The sequence below is a fragment of the Cinclus cinclus genome, chromosome 1 (assembly GCF_963662255.1).
Source record: "Cinclus cinclus chromosome 1, bCinCin1.1, whole genome shotgun sequence".
Taxonomy (NCBI): domain Eukaryota; kingdom Metazoa; phylum Chordata; class Aves; order Passeriformes; family Cinclidae; genus Cinclus; species Cinclus cinclus.
In genome coordinates, this window is record NC_085046.1 from 50,449,222 (window position 1) to 50,468,679 (window position 19,458).

The 19,458-nt window shown below is 37.0% G+C and overlaps 1 protein-coding gene across 1 annotated transcript in view; it reads right to left on the reverse strand.

The window, feature by feature from the left end:
• Nucleotides 1-19,458, reverse strand: part of CNTNAP2 (contactin associated protein 2) — a 1,050,597-nt gene that overhangs the window by 721,034 nt on the left and 310,105 nt on the right. Inside the window, exon 2 of the mRNA XM_062510213.1 lies at nucleotides 13,606-13,716. Within this exon, the coding sequence (XP_062366197.1) occupies nucleotides 13,606-13,716 (111 nt within the window). The remainder of the gene's footprint in view (nucleotides 1-13,605; nucleotides 13,717-19,458) is intronic.

Consider the following 19,458-nt stretch of genomic DNA (forward strand, 5'->3'; position numbering starts at 1 on the left):
TCAAGCAAGCTAGCTTTTAATTCTTTTTCCCCATTGCTTATCACATTATACAGCACCATGATTCACAGCAGAGACAATTTATCTAACATTGAGTGACTTGGAAAATTGACCATTCAAACAAATTTTGTAATAAAGAATATAAGTCTGTCCTAAAAGAAATAAAAATTCGTCCAAGAAGCAGTGAGACAAGTTTAGGGCTCTGAAAAGAAATTAGTTTATTGTTGATATTCATTTGTTTCTTAGCTGGCTGACAAACTCCCAGAGATGTTCAATATAGAACAATATTTTCTTATGTGAACTATATATCAGAGCCAAAAAATGGATCATTTCAGAAGACAAAACCCAGTGCAAATAGCAGGAGGAAAGGGATAAATCGCTATTAACATTTTTTTCTGAGTATTGTTTGGTTCTTAGCTGAACTTCAGCACAACAAATCTTCATGCAGAGAACAACACAGAAATTACAACTTTATTTTATCTGTAGCTATATGTATGTCATCTATTTGTGTCAGCATAACTAAACCGTTTCTTAATTACACAAACACTTCATCACCTTGCAGTGTTATAGTCACCTGACAATCATGAAATCAAGTATGTTGGAAGTGTCCTTTGATGTCATCAAGTCCAACCTATGACCCAACACCACCTTATCAGCTAGATCATGGCACTAAGTGCCAAGTCCAGTCGTAAACACCACTGGGATGGTGACTTCACTGCCTCTCTGGGAAGCCCATTCTAATGTCCAATTATCCCTTTTTTGTAAACAACTGCTTCTTAATGTCCAGCCTAAAAGTGCATCTTCTTATCCTCTCACTGGTTACTTGGGAGAAGACACCAACCTCCACTTGGTTACAGCCTCCTTTTAGGGAATTATAGAGAGTGATGAGGTCTCTCCTGAGCCTCTTCTCCAGCCCAACAGCCCCAGCTCCCTCAGTTGATCCTTACAGAACTTGTTCCTGATTCTTCACCAGCCTTGTAGCTCTACTTTGGACATGTTTGAGCATCTCAACATCCTTCCTGAACTGGAGGGTCCAAAACTGGATGCTGTGGCCTCACCAGTGCTGAGTACAAAGGAAGAATCTCTTCCTGGTCCTGCTGGCCACACTATTCCTCGTCCAGGCCAGGATGCCATTAGCCTCCTTGGCCACCAGGGCACACTCCTAGCTCATGTTCAGTCTGCCATCAATCAGTACCACAGGTCTCTTTCTACCTGGACACTGTCCAGTCACAAGGTCCACAGCCTATAACGATGCAGGGGGTTATTGCCAAAATGCGGGACCCAGCACTTTGTGTTATTAAACTTCATGTTCTTGGACTTGGCCCATCCATCCAGCCTGTCCAGGTCTCTTTGCAGAGTCCTCCTACACTTCAATAGATCGACATTATCACCCACATGGTGTCAATTGCAAATTTGCTAATGGTAGACTAAATCCCTCCATCTAGATAATCAATAAAGATGTTAAATAGGACTGGGCCCAACAGAGATTCCTGGGGGACACCACTAGCTGCCAGCTGGATGCAGCACCATTCACCACCACTCTCTGGGCCTGGCCATCCAGACAGTTCTTAACCCAGCAAAGAGTGCTCCCATCCAAGCCATGGACTGCCATCTTTTCCAGGAGTTTGCTGTGGGAGACAGTGTCAAAGGCCTTCCTGAAGTCCAGGTATGCAACGCCCACAGCCCTCCCCACATCCACCAGCAGGTCACCTGGTCATAAAGGGATATCGGGTTGGTCAGGCAGGACCTGCCCATTCTAAATCCATGATGTCCGGATCAGGTTATTCTGTAGGTTCTGTGTGATTGCATTCAAGATGATCTGTTCCATAACTTTGCCAGGCATCAAGGTCAGGCTGACAGGCCTATAGCTTCCCTGATCCTCCTTTTATCCTTTTTTATGGATGGTGTCACTTTGGTTAGTCCAGCCATCCATCTCCCCAGTGAGCCAGGACTGATGATAAATCGTGGACAGAGGCTTGGTGAGCTCTTGTGGCAGCTCCTTCATGATGATGGATCTCATCTGGTCCCATTGATTTGCAAGCCTGTAAGTGGCTCAGCAGGTTACCAGCTACTTCCTCCTGGATTACAGGGGGGTTATTCTGTTCTCTGTCTCCATCCACCAGTTCAGAAGCTCTGAGAATGACGATGACATCTCTTATTGTTGAAAACTGTGGCAAAAAATGTGTTAAGTACTTATCTCTGGCAAATATATTCCCCCTGTTCCAATAAAGAATAGAAGTTTTCTTTGCCCCTCCTTTTGGTATCAATGTATTTATATAAACATTTTTTATTATTCTTCATAAAAGTGGCCAGGTTAAGTCCTAATTGAGCTTTTGCCCCTCTAATTTTCTTTTTACATGACTTAACAACATCCTAAACACTTCTTGAGTTGTGTGCCCCTTTTCCAAAGGTGATACACTCTCTTTGTTTCCCTGAGCTTTTGCAAAAGCTCCTTACCCATCCAAGCCAGTCTTTTTCCCTGTTGACTTATCTTGCAGTTCATATGGATAACCTGTTCCTGCACTTCCAAGATTTCTTTCTTGAAGTATATCCATCTTTCCTGCAGAGCTTTGTTTTTAAGAGCTGTTTCCCAAAGTGCTCTCCAAATCAGTCTCTTGAATAAGCCAAAGTCTGCCCTTTGGAAGACCAGTGTAGAAGGTTTGTTGATGTCCCTTCTTGTTTCACCAAATATTATGAAGTTTACTATTTCATGGTCACTGTACCCCAGATGTCCTCTGACTACCACATATCCCACCAGCCTTCTCTGTTTGTAAGCAGAAGTGGAGCTTTCTCAAATCTCAGCTACAGTGATAACCTAATAAAGAAAAATTCTCTCTCACTCAAATCCAGTATTTTCTCTTGTTCAAAAAGCTCTGAGGGAGATCTATAGATCTGAACTGTCATTCATATCTTCCCCTTCCACTTCACTTTAGAAGGCCTGTGTAAAGCTGAAGTTTTCTAAGGAAAACTTTTGCTCAGTAAAAGTTGATATACTTCTTCAAATGAGGATAGTTTTTATCAATGTTGAGTCTTACACAAAAAAAAGTTAAAAATTAGTTTCATCTAAGTGAGATAAAACAAAGAGAGACCACCAGCACACCTATGACATGAGACTAGATGCTAAGTCAGACCTTTCCAGATGCAGAGATACTTTTCGTGACTTACACAGTAACTTACATACAGAAAAACAAGTAGTAATGTTCTGTCTCTAACTGTGTAGCTCTGTTTTCCTTTTGAATAATTTCATTGTGAAAGCTAAAACATGAATAACAACTGCACTCTCCCATCCTGCAACAAATAGCCTCATTTTATCACATTATTTCTTTTCTCTCTTTCAGCATGTAACTGTAGTGGGAGGTTGTAATGGTAGCCAAATAGCTCCCATTTCTACCAGCATTTATGCTTGTTTATGACTTATTTGGGAAAGGCAATACTCTGGCTCAAATGCTCAAAGCAGCAATCTATCAGTTGTACTATACCCATCTGTGTAAGGAAAACCTGTGCTTTGTGTGCAGGAGAGGGTGAAACACTCATAGCATCTGGCAGGAGACACTGACCTTGGGAAAAGCTGACAGTGCATCTTCTGTACACTCACGACACATCTTTGCCTTTATTCCAGAACTCTGTACTTACACGGCTCTGTATATGTCTTAAGTATCTGTAGATAAAGCCAAGCCTATGATATCTAAGCTCCCAGTCTCTGCTGCTTTTAAGTATACCAGACTGATCAAAAGAGGTTAGCCAAGTTTTCATATATTGAGGGTTTTTTTGTTTGTTTGTTTGTTTGGTTTTTGTTGTTGTTGTTGTTGTTTGTTGGGGTTTTTTTTAAAAAACCTTCATGTTCCCACTGTTCTGTGCAAACAAAGTAGCCCCACTGCCTGAGCAATGTGAAGATTTCCAACTCACTTGTTCAGTGTGCCAGCTATGGTGTAGACAAGCTCCTTGTGAGGCACTGGTTTCAAGGGGCATTTAGCCGAACTCTAACATTTCATTACTGTTCATTTTTCAGACAAATCTCCATTTATAGTAAGTCAACAATTTGATTGTAGTGTGCCAGTTTTTTTTTAATAGAATCATAGAATAGTTTGAGTTAGAAGGGACCTTAAAGATCATATAGAGTTGCCAAGCTTCCTGTCATGTGCAGGAACACCTTTTGCTGCTTAGTGCTCCATCCAGACTGGCCTTACACACTTCCAGGGATGGAACATTTTTCAGCTTCTCTTGGCAACCTGTTCCGCTCCCTCACCACCCTCACAGCAAAGAATTTTTTTCCTTAATATGTAATATAAACATACTTTCTTTCAGTCAGCAACATTTCCGCTTTGTTCTGTCATTGGATGCTCCTGTAAAAAGTCCATCTCTGTCTTTCTTGTAGGCTCCCTTCACGTACTGGAAGGTTCCTAGAAGGTCTCCCCAAAACCTCTTTTCCAGGTTTAATTTCCAGCTTGGCTTAAAGCATGGCAGTATTCCGAGCAGAGCCGGAGAGCAAACCAGGTCTGCATTTTCAAGATGAAGTCAGTAAGAACACCAAAAGAGATTTCTTAACTATTTACCTAATGTTCCAATGCTGTTTGAGAAACTGTCAAATTAAATGCTCAAAGTAGTAGAAAGCTCAGAATCTGACTACTTTGGGGATAAACAGCCAGAGATATGGATCTACTCTGGCTCTCTGTGGGGCTGGCTCCCTTCTACCACCAGGACAGCCACCTTCCTGCCAAACCGAGCTTCCTGTTAACATCAGAAAAAAAATAATGAACTAAGCTGAATTTTGTCTGAAAAAAAGCTAGCTGCTCAGGGTGATCTGCTGTCCTCCCTGTTCCCATGATTCCTTGGGTTTTAGCATTTTTATTTTTCAGACTCTCTGCTGCTTGGTATGTAACTCTGAAACTTCATGTTAGGTGTTAGTAAGTTCCCTTCACAGGGTAGTTAAACATAACAATCCCTTCCTAACTAGAGCATCAAGGACAACCGTTACCGAAAAGACATAAACAATGGCAAAGGGAAAGGGGAAAGTCAAAGGGTTGTGACTTCATAACCTGAAGCAGTGGCTGGACAATTAACCCCAATCTGTGGATGAACCAAAATTTACAGAAGTGTAAAACTCATGACCGGGATACATCTTGGATTCAACCTGGGTGTAGCCCTGGCCAGGCTCTTGCACTGCCCAGGGTGTATCCTTTCAATAGATACCTATTTCATTCATTTTTCTCTGTCTAGTCTCTATTCCAGGTCAGCCCTTCCAGGCATCACCTGTTGCCTGAGAAAGCTGCCCATTTGTCTTATGTCTCTAGCTGGGCTTAGAACTGCTTCCTCTGCAAATGATTGCCGTAAGAAAAAAATGTATAAAGTTAGAGAGCACAATGTTATTTTTTTCCTCCTCTCCATCTATACACATATGAAATAAGCCAATTAGGTGTTCTGAAAACTTTAATTAACAAATTAGTTATGAACTGGAAAAAACGGTCATGCTTTCTGTATTCATCAGGCTATGGTAAATTAACATAAGCTAACAATGCTTTTTTAATGCAATTACTTGAGCTTCACTCTCTACAGACTTTATTTCTTGGATTGTGTTTTGAATGAAAATGGTAATGTCTTTCTTTTCTAAGCTTATCCTTTCAATGCTAACCTTGATATACACTGGCACTTTTCTTTCCTCCTCATGATGCTTCATTTTCCTTTACCTTCACAAAATTCTCTATCCTCTTGCAATGATTGTTTGAATATTTTTCTCAGAGGAATGAGCTAGTGAAAATATTTTCATTTGACTTTTTAAGAACTCCTTCTACAACTAATAGGTATTTATGAAAAAATATTTCATTAGGCCAGGTCATTAAAGCACAGAAAACAACTGAGGTCAACCAAATGGCAATCACAGTTGCCTTCTAAAGGGGGATATAAGTGTTTATGGAGCTGAGGTGGATTGTGGCTTACATTAAAAATTAAAGTGAAGTGCATAATTATTTATTTTGAAGGTGAAGAATTAACAAAACTGATTATATGGTATGATGTGAAGCAGATAAAGACTGAAAATTTTACCCCTTTTTGATGCAAAAAATGAGCTCAGAGCAAGTTTTTTATGGATTTTAAAACAGAAACAAACCCAGAGACTGAAGTTAGCGCTACACAAAAATTTATTATGAGTAATACCAAAAGGACATGTTATTAATAAAATGAAAAGGTTTTCATTTACCCAGAGCTCCTACAGCAGCCATGTCTTGAAATGAATAAAAAATAAATTAAAAACACAAAAACAAATCCAAAAATTCTCAAAGAACACAGAGAACTCCCCAGTACAAAACATCAGTTGCTTGTATTCTCTCTAAAGCATTCCAGAAATACTGTTTATACTGCGTGCAACACAGACAATGCTATGTCACACACAAACATGTTTTTTGAGGTCTATTAATAAGTGAACCAATAAATGCTTACCTTATTCAACCATAAGTAACTTTCCACATTTTTAAATGGATTTAAGTGGATAAGTAATTATTCAACAAATAAGAGCTATCAATTTGTCCTGACTTCTGAAAACCTAGTTTGATCTACACTGTTCATAAGATGGTTTCAGCAAACATACTTCAGTGGACTGTAAAACTTGTGTTTATCTAAAGCATATATTTACAGAAAGAGAACTGCAGTTTATTTACCTTTTTAAAAGGCAACCATATTTTCATGATTTAGCTCAGCAAGAGCTCTCTTATAGACATACAAAAGCTAAGTGGATTATACTTCTCTCTCATGATTTTAACAGTCCTCTTATGCTACTCTGTACATTACTTTCAGTATCTTGTCTATTTACAAAAGACAATAAATACTGTAACCTGGATAGTGAACGCCATAATTTTTTCCCTAGGAGGGTTTTAATCAAAATACAATGAGTTGTGTTGTATACAGGTATTCTTAGTCAGCTCAAAGATGTCCTTGTCAACACAATGAGATTGCAGTATTTAAAGTGATGAACTACAGTGTGAGTGCTTACTCCATACTGTTCATTTGGACAAATGTTAGTCCATAGGGAGCCCCTCCTTACTTTAAGATGCATACCCCAACAAATTCCTGGCAAGTCCTGTGAAGGTACAAGCCCAGACTGCTCATGCAATCCAGACTGATGGTAACTACCCCTTCCACATTCACTTTACTGAAAGGAAAACTACATAAAATCCTTCTTATATTCTATTATATGGTAGTAATAGACAATTGGACAAGTAGTGATATTCATTATAATACTGGAGATTTTAAAAGTGAAGGCAAAAAGAGCCTAGGCTAGGTGTCCCTGGAATCCTTCAAAGGTAAGGATCTAACAAGCACCTTCACTTTTTTTTTTAGTAGAATTATTGCCATAGATCTGATTGACTTACTGGAGATATCTGGGGAATTAAAGAATCCTATCCCATTATATAGAAATTCATACATCTTTCACACAGAAGGCAGAATTTAAAACCCCACTGAGAAGAAAAACCCGTCACAATTATACCTATGCTAACACTTAAAATTTCTGATGCTTGTTTTATATTCACATTAATAACACTGATAACAGGCCAAGGTCAGCCCATTGATTAAAAGGTAACCTGAAAGCTTAGATACAAGTTACACAGTGGTGCTAGAAGGACTGTTTTTTGAACATCAGCTTCTCTACACAAACTCTACAGAAAACTTCCTTTCATATTATGTTATCAATTTCATTGGTAGCATCAGATTCTCTGCTAATACTGGACTTAAAAGAGAACCCTGGTGCCAAATTTCCTCTTTTTATTCCATTGTGCAAAAGATAATTTCCACATATCCAAAAATTCATTATGACCTTCATATTTTCACTGTCTGCTGGTTACTTCTGAAGTTGAGACTCTACTTAGTTTCAAGCAGCTTCCAATTATATTATATAGCATTACACAATATTGAAATAATGTAGAATTTCTTCCCTAAATTAAAATGGTATGAGATGGATGATAGGCAGCATTAATTCTCGTACTAGTGAGAAGTATAGGGTCTAATAGCTTGGGGACCATGAAAAGGAGGATTGATAATACATTATATCAAACACATGATAAGAATCCTTCTCATGATGTGATGCAGTCCATTGATCCTATTGATGGTGGTCATAAGATGTTAGACCTTATCACCTTGACATCACATATGAAAAAGTTACTGAGGATAGATTCTAAAATGCTGTAGAATGAACTTATTGAAAGCTCTCCTTTTCTCTGATGCCACTTTAGTTACTAAGGTGGCAGCAATACAGACTTTTGAGGGAAAAGATGTATTACAAAAATGGAAGAAACTGTAATCTTAGTCTACTAACAAGATTCCAGTTAAAACTTGATCTGTCGATGACTTAACAGCTCGTATTTATATGCCAATTGTGCTGACTCCAGTATCAGTCATTTTAGAAAGCAAAATTATTTCTTTTCAAAGATAATGCATCCTTATATTCTCCAATATATATATTAATTGAATTATATAATTTAATACACACTCAATTTTATAGTTTACACAGGAGGAGAATCTGAGCTAATAATTGACAGAAAACTCAAAATTATTTTTCTTAAGAAGACCATCCAAAGCAAAAAGTTTTAGGATTTTATAGCATTGAAAGACTTCACAATGTTTGCATATATATAGATAAAAGTGATAGTGACAGACACACACACAAAAAAAAAAAGCCATGAACTGTAGAGGAGATTAATCCCTCTGCAATTAGTCCTGTGACAGCCCCCAGGAACCTACTTTGAGATAAGAAAAACTACTTGTTTAGAATTACTCATGTTAGAAAAATGCAAGCTCTTCTTATCTTTTTAGAATACTATTGGTTAGGTTTGGTTCTTTATAATTTGTTTGTCCCAAACAAAGAAAGATAGTTGGCCAAAATGTGTTAACCCTGTTTTCCATTGGTTTACTTGTGATCCCCCCAACCCCTATAAAAGTACATGTGTGATCCCCCATCTTTGGATTTGTGGCCTGACCCCTCCACGGATGATAATAAAGCCTGTGAAAAAAGTCTGAGCTGCTCTCCTGGTCTTTTTATGCCGGCTGGAAACGACAGGTTTCTGTGAGAAGCTGAGTGCCTGAAAGGCCAGAGCTCACAAACCTTGGAACTTTCCCCTGCCTGGGCAGGGGACACAACAAAAAGTTACAATGAACATTTCTCCTGTTGTGTGGTGCTTTTTTTTCCCTCACATAACTTAGACATTTCAAAAATAATCTGTACCTTTGTTATTCTAGCACTAAACAGCACACAAATAACTTTAAAATTAAAATTAAAAATATGCTAAACACTACCATACAGTAGAGTATTAAGACTTAGTTGTTTAAAATGAAATATTCCCTTACTACCAAAAGGATAGAAACTGACTACATCCAGCTTTGTCTGAACAGTTGCTAATTCAGTACTGTTTAAATTTTTCAGTAGAAGTATTTGCTTATAAGCCTTTAACATAATTCAGGAGACACCACACTACCTTTGCCAACCCACATTCACTGCCAAATTCAATACACCCTTCTCTCTCCACGGAAGTTTTGTCACAGCTGAATTTCAAAGGATCTTCATCCCCTTTCCTTTACAGGCCTGATGGGGATAGCAGCACTTCCTTTGTCCAGCATTAATTCTAGTTAAACCTGGTGATTAGTAGTATATCTAGTACTAGTATAGTAGCTCACAAAGAAATACAACAGATTTGTCTAAATTTTCTGGAGCCTTCTTGTTCCCTACTTCTTTCCACGATAATAAAATGAAAGTTTTTTGGTTGTTTTTATCAGCTGCTACGATTAAAAGTGCCCAAGAAGGCCGAAGAAGTAGAGGCCCCATGAGACTTTGGGGGTCCATGAATGAGAGAGCTGGTATAAAATGTAGACTTGCATTGTAAGTCCAAGTTTTTGGCTCTTTGTGATAAGGGGAATAGAGATTCACAGTTGCAATGATAATATAAATCAAAGATTCTTACTCACTGACATGGAAGTTGTGGAAACATGGAAACTTTAATATGTATTGGTATGAATTTGCAAGATGCTGACAGACCTGTCCTATAATTAAAATTTTCACCCCCCAAAAAAGTTGAAAATTTTCACCCTCCTCCCCTGCCCTTGAAAATCCCCGCAGCATACTTATTGTTTAACAAGAAATAAGGTTGAAAACAGGAAAAAGGGACAATGCAGGAGAATCACCAAGTAAATTGATTTGGGGAGGTTAACATTTCTAATCAAATTTCTGTCCATTGAATCTGCATTTCCTGTGAAGTAAGTATGCATACTAACCCATAAGTCATTGAAGGCTTACAGAGGTCTAAGTAGACAGATGTGGAAAATGCAAAATGTTTTCATAAACTGACACAGAAACCCACTCCTGCGTATACACCCTGTTGGTTTCCAGATCAATGCCATTCCAAAGATTTAATTCTATTTGCCTAAATCATTAGTTATAGGATTTGTAAATGAAGTGTTATCAAACATTAGAGTAAATTAATAGATGTTTCCCTTTCAGAAGCCTCTTAAAAACTGCTGAAAATATTAAATTCTTTTTGGTTTGCATCCTTCCAATTGCAACATTTATAGCAGAAAACTGAACCACAACAACTACTGTGACAACTTCAACCTTCTTAATAACATGATCTGGCTGTTCAGTGAATCAGTGTCTTAATCAATGGAATAAAAATATACTATCTATTAAAAAAAAGTGTTTTGCCAGTCTAGAGTGAAGTGCCATGAAAACTGGAAAGAAGAATAATTGGGTTGTAGAGTAGAATTTTCAAATGTGCATTTCTTTAATTTAAAGGGTCTGGGCTAGAGAAGCGGGAGTTCCTTCCATTTAATGACTTGAGTACAGTGTGGTTTAAATAGCACATTTGATTTGGAAATCTATTAGCTGATAATGACTCCTTAGAGAGAAAAAAAAATTGACTCACTTCAGTGGTTTGATTAGCAATATCTGTAATTCCATGAAGTTGTAAAATAGCTCAGTATTAAAACTGCGGTATTTTCTATCATTTGCAGAAGCATAAACACAGACAAGTTCCTGTGTTAAACACATTCCTGAATTCTGCAGTACTTTTACTGCCACTAGGATTAGGAAAATTATATGCATTCATATACACAGATCCTCAGTTTTGAAAAGTATTTGTGCTATGCTTCATAGGTACTAAGAGATGGATAACAACAATATAGCAAAGTTGCTATTTAAACAAAGAGATAATACTGCTATTTAACGAAGAGGCGCAACTAAATTCCCAGTGAGGAAATAAAGCCAGTGTTTGATTAATGACAACACTGATCCATATTGATAAAGAAATATCATTAAAAGAAACTGCACTGTAGTGGTTATAAGGATAAGAAAGAGAAAGGTGAATATAACTGAAAGAAAAAAAATAAATTCCAAATGTCAAATTGCCTTTCACTTAGAACAGAATAAGTAGTCTTGTAAACTAAAAGGAGAAACACTCATCTGAAAACAAACAAGCTGATGCTAAGTTATATTTTATTAAAGTGGTTCTAGTGACCTTTTTTTAAACTTAGAACAGGGAATAGAACATAAATGGACATAACCATAGTCATACAAGAGAATTCAACTTAAACAATGAGCAGTGTTTTAGGATTGAAGCACCACTCCTTTTATCTAATGAATATTTCAAGACACAACTGAAAGGACCTGACAGCGTACCAAAGCACACACTCGAACACACTGCAATAAAGTCTGAGCACTGCAAAAGGCATGCAACAAAATACATGGAACAGTGAAATAAAAGCCTGGAACCAGCATGAAACAGCATCTATTCTCATTCAGAAGAAACAAACAATATTATCTGCTAGTCCGCAACCCCAAAACCAAAGAAATTGCCAATGCTCCTGTCTGGCCACATGTTTTGCATCAGATCTGCAGGCCTGTAGCACTAGAGCTCATCAGTTTTATTTTCTCTAAGCTAGTTTTTGGCTTCTAGCTTGCTTAGTTGCAATAGCAATTCTTTAACAACCAGTAACATAACCTAATCTGTTTTACATTTAATTTAGCTATGTGATTGCATGGGCTAGCATCTACCAGTATAACAATTCTGATATATTTCTGTACTTACCTGTGGAAACCCTAAAAGGCATTCCCAGTTAGGGAGACACAAGAGGCTTCTCTCACAGCAAATGTGAATGCACTCCTGCCCTGCTCCTGGGTCAGCCTGTGCCCTCTCCCTGTCCCTCAGTCTTTTGGTCACTCCCACCCTGTTCCCCTGTTGGTTCTCATGCCTTAACCCCATGCCTGTACTGCCCCTATGTCCCTTGGTAACTGGTCCCTGATACCTCTTCCCCCACCCTGCTCATTCCATGTACTTAACCTGGACCCTTTCCACAAGGCCTTTGACTTGCCCTCTGACCCTGGACTGTCCAGGCATGTGGCTGAAATAAACATCTCTGTGGAACCCATGCAAAAACCCTTCCTTCTTTACCTGCTACCACATCTCAACAACCCCCAAACCACAACACCTATCATACCTATTCTGCAGAGAATAAACTGTCTTTGTATAAAAATGTAGGGTAAAGGATAACAATCATAGGATGATTGCAGACTATAGCAGAGGTATTAAATGTTTAGGCGCATGTTGACACCAGAGGAAGCAGAATTAACTCACTATGTCAACTAATAGTCATTAAAAGAAAGTAACTCTGGGGCCCGACTAAAGCTGATTTTAGAGAATGCAAAAAAGAAAAAGCATGGAAATAATGAGATCAAAGAACAAGAATTCTACACCTGTAAAACACAAATATACAGAAAAGTTTGCAGAACCAGTAAACCACAATCAATGTCAGGGCTCTGAGAGTATCTACAGGCCATAATTGCATGACCCAGTGGAGAACCCACTCACTCAGCCAGTGAGCCTGGGGGTCCCATTTCAGCCTCCAGGTACTACCTGAGTCACATCATAGGAATAACCATGCCTTGACTCACGCCATATTCTTCCCCACTTGCAGATTATGCTTCCTGGCTTCACATTAGACCCAGCTCATCCTTTCCTACATGATGACCTCCAGACAGCTTGCAGAGCTGGCAGGGCTACCAGCACTACTCACCCTGTTTGTGGACAGGGGGTGGTGCCTCAGTATCATTAAACCAGGTAGGCCATCAAATTTGTAAACCTGTTCTTCCAACCACTAACTCTGAGGCAGCTTTGTTACATCTGAACAAAGAATTATTACAGATACTCATTACATTACAGATATATACGTAAAAGCCAAAGTCCCTGTGGTCATAGAAAAGAACCTGAATGACAGCAGTCATTGCTGAGGTAGAAACAAATTACATCGACAAATCACATCCAAGCTGTTTATTTTTGCTCCAACCATGACCTTGTAAATGCTGATTTACCCAACAAAGACAGGTATACCCTTTTATGTGAAGTCAATTATGCAGCTGTATTGACATCAGGCATGTGGCCCATGCTGATACACAATACCAGTAATCTTCTCCCTGAAATTACTGTCCCATACAATAAAAGAGAAATTAATTCAGTTCATAAAAAGTCTGTTCAAACAAGCGTAAGCAATAGTATTCCACAAAAAGCACATTTTTACATTAAAAATATAATTCATCACTTTTTGAAATATCCAAACATTAAGGTTGAGAATGCCCCTTACCTCCTCGCTTGTTTAACTTGGCATACCCTGGCACATAGCTGCTTGTCATGGATGATGAACTGCTGAAGGAGGAATGGGGCAATGCTGAGATCAGAGGTTCGTCACACTTTTCTGAAACACAAGAAAACAGATTCTCATTATACTCTTAGTTATTCATACATATTAAGTGACAATGTGCCCTCTTTTCCCTCCTCTGGGTGATAACACATCCTTGTTATTTTTGTACATGTGGAATGCATGTAGCACACCACAGCTTTTCAACAAAAAACTCCTACAAACACAAATGAACAAAGCAAATAAAAACTCACCTCAAAAACCACATAAAAACCCACAAAAACCCACCGACACACACACTGACATTAGAAAATAAAGACTTCAACCACTGACAAAATAAGGTAATGGTAATATCTAACCATGAGCCATATCCCCTTTAGGGATACATCAGTTGAACAAAAAAGCCTACCCTGATATTTGTGGGATGTTTTTGGTGACACGAAACACTAGTGCTAAAGGAAAGTATTATCATGACAGCTTTCTAAGAAGTAGATAAGATACACATTTTCTGTAACAGAAGTGTTGATAAATCTGATATTTTAAAAAAGAATGAAAATTAATTAGGGAGCATTTATGAATGCCTAGGAATTATCAGATACAACAGTTCTACTGAAAAAAAAATACTAACTAATCTCTATAATTAGAGTAGTTCATTTCTATTTTATCCTGTAATAAAGAAGACTAACTTGGTATTAGCATCTAAAATGGAAAAAACACAAAATCAGCATCTTAGCCTTTCTAATGAAGAAAAAACTAAAAACTATAAAACAAATCTTCTTTTGTATGATGTAAATTAGAATGAAGAGAACTGGCTTAGTATTTCTGAAATAATTAATGTACTGCCTTTTGTTGGGTTTTTGTAGGTACTACACTAGATAGAAGAAACATGCAGCTTAAATTACTCATTTACATCACAGGTAAATCTAAAAAAAGCCTTAGCCTACACCAGTAAGCCTAACCCATCTTTTACAAACACATGCACTGCAGCACAGTCTCTGTTGTAAGTGGAAATACCCTCAATTTATGTATCTAGAAAGCATTAGGTCACCATAGCTGGTCCACAAGAGGTCTAAATATGCATAAGCAGTGTATTTAATGCTCAGCCACAAGACCAAGTTTTTGGTACAATTAAAAAGCAGTGGTTTGGTCAGACTGGATCACACATGGAGACCAAATTAATCCTACCTTCTGAAGAACACTAAGAGAGAAAAAAGAAAAGGATTCTGAGTGAATCAAGTAATATATAATGCAGTTCTAAAATATACAGTCTCCTGTAGTGAAAAATAAAATTACTTTAATGGGAATAGAAACTGAAGTACAGAAATACAAAAGAACATTCATTCAGGAATCAGCATTTTGACATTTAACAAAGAAAATAAGCGTCCTTTACAAATCTCTGAGTTAACAAACATTAAGAGAAAAAAAAGGTCTGCACAAGCAAGAGTAAAGGACAGCAGCTTTGGAGTAAACAAAAGGATAGTTTCAATGACTTTTAAGTTCACTACCTCAGTATTTAATGATGGAATTTTGGCAAGGGAAGATAAATAGCTTGAAACATTATTGTTTATACCACAAACCAGAAAGATCAATTTCCTCCCTCTGCTTTGGCTGCAGCAGAACAGCACATTTGGTCAGAAGCCTGCAGCCAGGTGCTCCTCACACCACACCTCTTCAGCAGCACACCAGGGCTGCTCATACCTCTGCCTGGGAGCAGGGATATGGCACAGAGGAAAGGCCTGTGCTTTCAGATCCTGCATACCAGGTTGCTTTTTATTTCAGTCAAAGAGTTACAAGGTTAGAGATAAGAATAGAAGTGAGCAGCAGACTGCCATAATTGCCAGTTTTTGTCCTAAGTGCCAAATTTGTATAAATTGAGAACTACTTCACAAAGTTTTTCTGAAGCATTTCTTTATCTATTGGTTTATTTTCTGTAGACCATAATAACTCTTCAACTTGCAAATTCCTTGTGCTGCCACTTCTTTTTCAGTGTTGCCTAGCTAGAGAGTTGAAGGCATTTGCCATTAATACTGTTGTCTAGGTAAAAATGGAATGAAACATTTAAAAGCAGAACAACACACAATCAGATTTTTTAAAAAATACATAAAATCTCTTCAAATAATTTTTGTATGCTTATATTACACAATATTTGCCCTTAAGGAAAAAAAACAAAAAACAAATGTGTTCTCATCAGTAATGAAAGTTAAGATTGAACATGTACCTTTATTCTGTTTCCTGAGGGTTTTTAAATATATTTTGTGAAGTAAATTGTTAAGTTTATACCATTTTCTGCTACCCATAGCTTCAAATTAGGGTAGGCGGGAAAAACTGCATCTTCCTGGAAAAACACTAGGATTATAAAAACTTAGTTACAAAAAATATGTTCAACTTACCCAGTTTGATTTATTACCAATATAATGGGAGGCTACTGCTTAGTGTAGTCTAAAATATATTGTGAAATAAAAGATCTATCTTAAAACATAAATAAACTTTTAAAAAGTTATTTAAAAAATGTGAGCAAACTTGTCATGTCTGAAACAGAAATAAATGTATATTTTTGACTGGGCTCAGAAAAAATATGACATGAAAAAAGCCTCTCCCAACAGTAGAAGCTCATCAGAACTTCAGATCTTTCACTGGTTCCCATAGGTATTGAGAAAATCCCCTCCTTTTAATTTGACAACTTTTATATTTGTGCTACTACTGAAGATGCACAGAAGGAAATATGGAAAATTTATTTGGAATGAATACTAGTTTCTAAATGATTAATGATGTGCCTTATGTCTGTTTCACTAACCTATACTCTTGAATTCAAAAAAACAAGACAGAGAAGCTTGACTTTGTAAAAAAATAAAAAAATATAATCCCACAGGGGGCATCCTTCAATTTACCACTGTGGTCACAATTTTTACAGACAGTCGTGATTATGCTTCATGTGATGTACATGTGCTTCTGAAGTATTTAATTTGAGTCCCCTGATTTTTTAATTTGGTTGCAATCATCAATACTGCAGTGGGGGCTAGGAAAAAAAGTCAAGTTTATACCATTTGCCTTCATTGTTATTTAGGACTGTAACCCTGTCATATGTCTATTTTGACATACCAACTAATAACGAAAAAAATATCATTATTTAAAAAAAAAAACAAACCTCCCAATCTGCCTGCTCATTTAGGAAAATGGAAAATTCACCATAAATGTGTATGAATTATAGGGAGGGACTATATTTCAGATTAATAGACTTAAAAAAGTTACTGCATTGTATTATTAACTTGTGACTTGAGGTCCAACAGAGCAAAAGTTAAAAGACTGCTTATATAAGCTAATATTTCTAGCCTTGTATGAAAGTTTCACTAAATATGTTGCACTATTTAAACTTCCATTAGAATATGAAATACTGTTATACCACAGATTTAAAACAACAACAACAAAAAAATCACTGAGAACCTTTAGTTCTTTCAACATTGTAGACAGGTAGCAGAATTATAAAAGAAAGGCCTCATAAAATTAGGCCTTGCTCTACTAAATTAATAGCTGGCTTGTCACTTCTTATAAACTAAGTGGTTTGCAAGTCCCCATGTGGAAACAGTCTTTGGATTAAGAGTTTGTTAACACAACAAACTATTCCTGGGTGAAAAACAACTGCACCTGGGTAAACAATGTTACAATGTTTTTTTTTTCCCATGAGTATCAGTGAAGAAATATGTAAACAATTCAAGAATAGAGAGATTTGATGGACAAGTAAAATACCTTTTACAAACCAATAGAGTAATTGGTAAGAAAGCTATTAACCAATTAAAGTTGCTCACAAGGTCTGTAAAAACTGCATAAAATGAGTTGTGTGAATGAAGAAACGGCTTTTCTGCATGAAGAAAATGGAGTCTCAGCAGATTTATTACAACATTCCAGCAGTTTTAGTTACTTCCTGCAGAATCCCATTTTTTACTTACTGTAACCAGAATCACATATACCTTCCTGTTACTGAGATATAATAGCCTTCCCCATATAAGTCAATGCACTGTGCCCTGTTAATCAATTACAGGGCACACTCTCCTGCCAGCATCGCAGCAGCAAAGGAATAAACTTTCCTCCATACCATTTATCTCAGTGATATATTAATGGCAAAGGCAGCTTAGGTCCATTTAAATGTTAACTTTTTGAAGAAAAAGGACGCTTCCACTCTACCCTATTCTGTTTAGATCAACAGAACTGATGACTTTGTCATAGATATGATGACATTTGCTACTCTTGACTTGCTTTTTCAGAGGGAAATAACAAGTATGTGTCCATCAAAAACAAGTTGTCCTAAGATTCTAATAGTTAGATCAACGGAATGAAGGCCACCTAATGTCATTAAATACAAATGCAAAACATATGCAATCCCCAGTCTTCAAATTCCTCAAGACCTGAAGAGCACTGAAACAAAAGTCTGCTGTGCACTTGTTCTGTTCTTACATGTTTTCCCAGGCACCTGGGTATTGGAAACCAAATAGCAGATGGGATCTTTTGTCCCATTAAGTGCAGCCTCTCATATTTGTGATATTCACACACAACAAAACAAAGAAAATATATCTTCCCATTCTTGACTTTTTATATATAAACTGTAAAATAGTTTTACAGTCTATTAATGTCTTATTTTTATATCTTATCCATCATGCTGGATAAGCTAAAAAAAGACCCGTTTCCTATTTTGCCTGCAATTGCTTTAATTCCCACTTACTAGTCTATGAACTATTTGGGTAATAGAGACCACATTATTTGAAGGGACAGCTGTTGATTGGAACACAAAACAGACCATATACACACAAACTCTCTTATAAACCCAATAGGTTGTTAAAGTTTATCCTCACTATACCAGTCACTTTGATGATTTTTGATGGGCAAAGCAGAGTAAAATACCTTGATGCTCCACTTCACAGAAGTCTGTTCAAATGCTTCCTGATCAATAAACAGGTCACCTGTAAAGTTGCTGACATATGATTTCAAAGTAGTCTGAATAGATGAAAATAAAAAAATCTGCACTTCATCTTCTTGGCATTTGTATCTAGCAGTAGATTAGAATGCATACAAACTATCTAAAAATACTAAGAAATGGGAACAATATACATTTATAGTCACAGGTATTTTTTATGAATAATTTGGAACAGCATCAGAGGGTCTTCCAGAAGCTCTTTCAAAGAATCTGTCAGCAAAATAAGAAGACACCTATGATGTGTACAGTGGTTCTAAAAATGAAAAATATTTGGATACTGGTAACCGTAACTTATCAGAAATATTTGATGGTGACTTACTTAATATGCTTTTGAATAAGAAAGGTTTTACATCATATGGTCTAGTGCGCACTGAGGAACATGCCTTTAAATAAATCCCAAATCCACAATTCACCCCTCCTGCTTTAAAATCTTCAGTTAAGATTTCCTATAAAATTATAATCCAGGACAACAATTTTGCTGAAGGATAGATCTAAGACATAAACATGCCACAAATAAAAACTTTACTAAAAAAAGGTCTGCTATGTGTATGTCAGAAATGAAGAACTCAAAAGCTGAACACAGAATCAAAAAGGGAAATGACTGCAATGTCATTATTGTGTTCTGAATTAAAAATAACTAAATCACTAACAGAAGATGAAAAAGATGATTCAATCTGTGTCAGCACTGAAGAAAATATCATAGCCAAGAAGTATCCAAAACCTTGACTCTAACCAAAAGTCCTAATCAGTTCTCTTTTACACTAGACAAACAGAACATTTACAATACAAACCACAAAATCTGAACTATTAACAGTATATTCAACTCATTAAAT